The sequence below is a fragment of the Lolium rigidum genome, chromosome 3 (assembly GCF_022539505.1).
Source record: "Lolium rigidum isolate FL_2022 chromosome 3, APGP_CSIRO_Lrig_0.1, whole genome shotgun sequence".
Classification (NCBI taxonomy): domain Eukaryota; kingdom Viridiplantae; phylum Streptophyta; class Magnoliopsida; order Poales; family Poaceae; genus Lolium; species Lolium rigidum.
Window position 1 is genome coordinate 14,377,129 of NC_061510.1, and position 6,625 is coordinate 14,383,753.

Below are 6,625 nucleotides of genomic sequence, written 5' to 3' on the forward strand. Positions count from 1 at the left end.
GTAGCTATGCCAATTAGCAAGCCAAAGTGCAGATATACATTCTTCGGTAAAAATAAGAAATAAATAAGAAATATATGGGAAAATCAGCCAATTAAAGTGACAGCTGAAACATCACAGTCGCATCTCAGGGGGTGTTTGGTGTGGCTTTTTGCTGTGCTAAGAAGCTCACCAAAAGCACCTAAATAGTGCTTTTTTAGCTTTGGATTTTGAAGCCAAAAACAAAGATCCTATTTTTTGGCTTAAAATCCAAAAGCAAAAAAACACCTATTTAGGTCTTTTGCGTGCATTGCAAAGCTCAAAAGTCAAAAAAGCCACACCAAACACCCCCTCAGTATATTGAAAAGGCAAGCAAGAGGCGCATAGCTACCAGTGTCGCCGGCGAAGGGAGTGCAGCCCAAGCTTATCAGTAATCTCAGCAGCATCCATAGCATTTGGAAGATCATTCTTGTTAGCAAGCACAAGCAACACAACATCACGTAACCGATCCTGCAATCAGTGGACATGTGAATAATAGTGAGCTCCAAAATCACTAGGAGAAATCCTGCAAAAAAAATCAGAGGAGAAAGTCCAAAAAGCATTGCAGAGGAGACCATACACGCTGCATTCCCCTAACTGCCAGGTGATAAATTTATAGTTATGTTGATAGGTCGAATCTAAGAATATACCTCATTCAGCATCCTGTGGAGCTCACACCGGGCATCATCAACACGGTCCCTATCGCTGCTGTCCACCACAAAGACGATAGCCTGGGTGTTCCCGAAGTAATGCGTCCACAAAGGCCTGACCTGTTTTTACAAATACACAACAACTTAAGAACCCAGTTTAACAGCAAGATTGCGGGGGAATTCAAAGAAATAACATATCAATGGATATCAATGGAAGCGAATTGAAGATATTCTCCTGAAAATAAATTTGTCAAAAGGTGCAGACTATGTTATTGTTATCTATGTACCTTGGCATGACCGCTGACGTCCCACATAGTGAAGCTCATGTTATTGTACCCCATTGTTTCAACATTGAACCCTGTATTAGGAGGAAAATCAGTTTTGTGAAAAATTGGATAAATCATCCTGGAGAACGAAAATTGCAGAGGAAGTATTCAATCTGTTATATAACTACAATAAACATACGCCGGAGGACAAAAAAAAGTAAGGTACGATGGTAGACACTTATATATAAAAAATCTGGCCCATAGACAGGAAACTTCTCGGTACGCGTCCCGTCAACTTTTTCCAAATTTGAATATTAATAAGTAGGAATTATTTTTACTTGGTGGGGTCCAGTAGTAAATTAGACATTTTATAATAAATATTCACAAATTTTTTCTAACATACATGCACCAACAAAAACCAATCGGCAAAGATGCATAATGGAGAACATATAAGCCACTTTTTTTTATCTATTTAAGAGTATAGAGTGTATAATTTAAACCGGTTAACAAAATACATGAAGTGCCAAAAAAGCTTAAAATAAATTTTTCACATTCTCCAAAGTTATGAATTATGATAATCATTTAAGTCAATAAGGCACACAATCGCGCCATGGTCCAGATGCTCACCTAGGGTGGGGATTGTGGTGACGACCTCGCCAAGCGTAAGCTTGTAGAGGATTGTGGTCTTTCCGGCAGCGTCGAGACCCAGCAGCAGGATCCGCATCTCCTTATTGGCGAGCCGGCCGCTAAACAGCTTGGTGAACGTCAGCCCCATCTCCTCTCCTCCAGCGCAGGTACTTTCTTCCTCCCACCTCGTCTATATATCCTGCAGCCCACAAAAACATGATCCCACCTCGTCTCAGATACGGATAACCACGCCGATACACTGATTCTCCAAAAACACGGATCTTTTTTTATGTTGGCATATGTATAATAAATATTAATATATATATAAATTACTGATTATTGTATGGTAACGAGTGGCGATTTGCACAAAAATAACCCAAAAGTGAAAGAAAAGCACAGACTGACCCTCCGGCGAAACTATTTCACCCATCTAACCCTTTTGTGTGGCGCCCCTCTCATGGGCGCCACACATGCCCATGTGGCGCCCGTCCGGCCGGCGCCACACACCCATCCGACGTGGCCCGTCGACGCTGAGCTGGGTGAGCCGATCCGACGTGGCAGCCCGTGTGGCGCCGCTCACGCCGGCGCCACACATTGAAAGTGTGGCGCCGCTCGGAAGGGCGCCACACATCCACTTAAGTTTGGCCGCGCGCGCCCAGCCAGCCCGACCCTCTTCTTCTTTCTTTCTCCCTCCGTTCGTCCTCTCTCCTCACAGGCGCCCGTCTCTCTCTCCCCCCTCTCCCCCCAACCAAATCCACCACCAAATCATCAGATCTGTCCGTGGAGATCGTTCCCAACTCGTTCCTTGAGGTAATCTCCTCCGTTCCCCTTCTTTTCATCCATTGATTTTGTGCCATTGGTTGAATCTAAATGTCAAACCCTAGATGTGGATTTGGTTGATTTGAGGGTGGAGATGGATTTAGTTGGATGTTAGGGTTGTTGAAGTAGGAGAAATGGTAGTGTGCTAGTTTGTATGGATAGACTATGTTGATTATGGTAACTAATGAACACATGTGTGTATGTGTTGTTCCCATTATGCTAGGGGGATGGAAAGAATTGTTCATGTTCATCATGTGGACAAGGATGCTTATTTGAAGGGAAACATAGAGCCGGACCCGGAAGAGGTTGACTTGGTGTTTGACCTTAGCCCTAGCTTTGCGGAGGTGGTAGCACAAGTGAGGGTTGAGTTGAATTGGAATGAGCCAAATGATGGTGTTGAGCTAGAGGGAAGGCATAATGTGGGGTTTGGAATGCACACCCGTTGGAAGACAATGCGGATCAACTCCGAGCAACGTTGGTCCGTTTACAAGGAGACGGTGGCCGGGTCACAAGATAAGGCTTTGGAGTTGTTTGCAACCAAGACGGTTGATGCTCGTATCGAGCTTGACCTTAACCGGCCATCCTCCCCCGTTCGAGAGAGGAGTCCACCACCCATGAGCCAAGAAGAAGCCACCCAATCTCCCATTGTCCAATCTCCCATTGCCCAACAACCACCGTTGGATAATGAGTATGACGAGCATGACGATGGTGATGATGGTTTCGAGATGAATGGCAACAATATCGGTGATTTGGATAAATATTGGACGCAAGAGGAGATGGACCACTCCATTCCTTATTCCCGATGCTATGCGTCGGACTCGGATGATGATGGACCCGAAGAGGAGGTTGATGAGGATGGCTTGACGGCTAAGGAAGCCGAAAGAGCCGAGATCTTCAAGAAGGTAACCGGACGGGATATCCGGGTACCATTGTTCCGTGATGTTAGTCTTGCGGATGGAGCCGTGGTTGATGGTGGCAAAAGTTTTCTTCTTGGAGCTAGGCCAATATCGAAGAGAGATGTGGATGCTACGACGGCTATGATCTCTAAAGGGCTCACGTTTGATACCTTCTTGGAATTGAAGATATGGTTGAAGGAGTTCTCCATTAAGCATCATCGCCCTTACATTGTTGTTCACTCCGACTTGAAGAAGCGGTACACGCTAAAATGTGTGGATAAAAGGTGCCCATGGGTTGTCCGTGCAAGACCTTTCAAAAAGGGCCCTCTTGGCACATAACAAGTTGTGTAGCCACTCACATGTGCCGGGGGCCGAAGCTTGATGGCAAGGATGCGCAGCCGGACCACCGTCAACTCACATCCGAGTTCATTGCATACAAGCTCTCGGCGGAGATATCATCACTTCCTATCATGAGAATTAAGTCCGTGCAAGATATGGTCAAATCCCGGTTTGCCTACGACGTCAAGTACGGGAAGGCATGGAAGGCCAAACAAGCCGCATTTAAGATGTTGTACGGTGATTGGGAGGAAGCGTACAACCGAGTCCCTAGGTTGTTGTTAGCGATGGCCGCAACTAACCGAGTCCCTAGGTCCCACGGCAACAAGCTCCAAGCACACAAGCCCCACGGCAACAAGATCCAAGCACACAAGCTCCAAGCACACAAGCCCCACGGCAACAAGCTCCAAGCCAACAAGCTCCAAGTCAACAAGCTCCAAGGCAACAAGCCCCACGGCAACAAGCTCCAAGCACACAAGCCCCACGGCAACAAGCTCCAAGCACACAAGCCCCACGGCAACAAGCTCCAAGCACACAAGCTCCAAGGCAACAAGCCCCACGGCAACAAGCCCCACGGCAACAAGCTCGTACGCAACAAGCTCCAAGGCAACAAGCCGCAAGGCATCCAACACAATGGCGACAAGGTCCAAGGATTCAAGTTGGGCTTAGTAGAAGTCGGCATGGTGGCCGTCGGGGTACTAGCATGATAGGATACCTAGCGGGGCCTTATCCGTATGTGTCTCCAAGTTAATAATTGCATTGTACTTTCTATTTTCCTATTCCATGACTAACTTTGATTTTTCAATTTGGTTTTCAGGTATGGCAACTCAACCCACCAAGGGGAAGGGGGCATGGGAGGGCAATGACAAGGAGGAGTCCGTTTGGGAGGAGGCGGTAAGGACGGTGCGGAAGAGGGAGAAGGAAGCACTAGAGAGGAAGAGGCGGGAGGAGATAGCTAAGAAGAAGGAGGAAGATGATCGTATGCAAAGGGGGTATGAGGAATACCTATTGCGCAACAAGAGGAGGAACGACAAGTTGAAGGCCGAACGGGACCGCGAGGCACGGGCAAAATTCCTGAGGAGCTGCCAACTTGAGCAAATAGCGAGGGAGAGGGCAAATAGGATGCACCTAGAGGAGGTGGCTAAGGAGGCGGAGCGCATCAAGGAGGAAAGAGCTCAAGCGGAAGCTTCAAAGACGGAGGAGCGTCACCATTTCTTCGACTCCGTGGTTCAGTTGGCTCGGGACATAAGGGAGAAGGAAGAATTGGCTGAAGAATCTAAGAAGAAGAAGGCGAGGGGGGAGGGAGCCTTTGCCACGCAGTGATGTCCCTTTGGCTATGTTCTTGTTGTCGAACCTTTTATGTTGTCGAACCATGATGTTGTCGAACCTTGATCTTCTCGAACCTTCATGTCGTTGAACCTTATTGTAATTGGAACCTTGATGTCGTCGAACCTTATTTGTCGTTTGAACCATTATGCTGTGTCGTACATATGTGCAATGCTGTACTCAAACCTGTTTGAATATGCTAGGATTTGTCATGGTTCTAACACAAGTCAATGTGTGGCGCCCTCCGCACCGGCGCCACACGCAGCCGTGTGGCGCCCGTGTCATAGGCGCCACACATGCCAACATATATCAACTTCTGGGTCGAAAACATCCAGGGGCTCCGGACGATTAGTCCTTAGCCGTTTTGGCGAGGCTCTTTGTGTGGCGCCCGCGGCATCGGCGCCACACAGGCAAGTGTGGCGCCCGTGGCATCGGCGCCACACAAAGAGCCTCGCCAAAACGGCTAAGTCCCAGACGATTTGTCTTACAGTATGTGTTGGGCAAACTTAAGTGGATGTGTGGCGCCCTTCCGAGCGGCGCCACACTTTCAATGTGTGGCGCCGGCGTGAGCGGCGCCACACGGGTTGCCACGTCGGATCGGCTCACCCAGCTCAGCGTCGACGGGCCACGTCGGATGGGTGTGTGGCGCCGGCCGGACGGGCGCCACATGGGCATGTGTGGCGCCCATGAGAGGGGCGCCACACAAAAGGGTTAGATGGGTGAAATAGTTTCGCCGGAGGGTCAGTCTGTGTTTTTCTTTCACTTTTGGGTTATTTTTGTGCAAATCGCCGTAACGAGTATTACTATGTAGGTGTATAGGAGTACGTTGACAAGGTTGTGTTGCCAGAAAAGCTTGACAACTAGTACAAGAGATATACTAGATAATAACTTGATAATCTGACCGCAAGTACGGTGACATGGTTGTTGCCAGAAAAGCTTGACGACCAGTACAAGAGATGTACTAGATAACAACTTGATAATCTGACCGCAAGTCGACAAAAAATTCCGAAAAGGAGTAAGTAACATGATCGAGGTCATTAGCTAGGAAATCCAGTTGAGGTTTATGAATTCAATTGAGGTGTTCTATACTTCTTCTCTTGACCTGTGTAATCTTTACTGAACAAGATTCTATCGACGCCGGTGTTCTGTAAGCTATGCTTTTATCCATTGAGCAAGATTTCCAGTAGCTAGCTAAGGGTGGGGCACATCAAGCCAGCGAAAGCGACTCCGACCAAGAGGAACCGGAGAAGCGGCGGTGGGAGGAGGGGAAACTGACCTGCAATCCTGCACGGTGCAGCGGCGGGCGGCGGACGTCGGATCGGCGGCGTATCGTGAGGTGCCCAGCAGGTCAGGAGGTCGGGAGGTTAAAAGACAAACAAAAGGGCGGCGTATCGTGAGCGTATCCCACTGGAACACGGATCAGTTTACGTGCGTTTCCTTTTCCGCATCAATTACGGAATGATAAGGAAGGAAGGAATTGATGGAAACGTATTCAATTTCGGATCCAGTATTGCATATACGCAAGGATGAATTGATTAGGCATTTAGGCAATGCATCGATTAGCAAGCGGAGCCAGCGAGCTAATTAAAATTCATCAACGATCAGGATAGATTCAATCATTCAATCTACTTCACACACACACGTGATGAACCCAAAAAAAGGTCATGTCGCACTACCACGGTAGCACCGT

The 6,625-nt window shown here is 48.0% G+C and overlaps 1 protein-coding gene across 1 annotated transcript; it reads right to left on the bottom strand.

Annotated features, from left to right (window-relative positions):
• Nucleotides 1-363: 363 nt before the first annotated feature.
• Nucleotides 364-6,229, bottom strand: LOC124694718 (ADP-ribosylation factor-like). The gene is made up of 5 exons (XM_047227671.1): nt 6,212-6,229; nt 1,559-1,757; nt 953-1,023; nt 666-785; nt 364-486 (listed from the first exon to the last, which is right to left on the bottom strand). The coding sequence occupies exons 2-5, from the start codon at nt 1,704-1,706 to the stop codon at nt 364-366; spliced, it is 462 nt and encodes a 153-aa protein (XP_047083627.1). The 5' UTR covers nt 1,707-1,757; nt 6,212-6,229.
• Nucleotides 6,230-6,625: the final 396 nt, after the last annotated feature.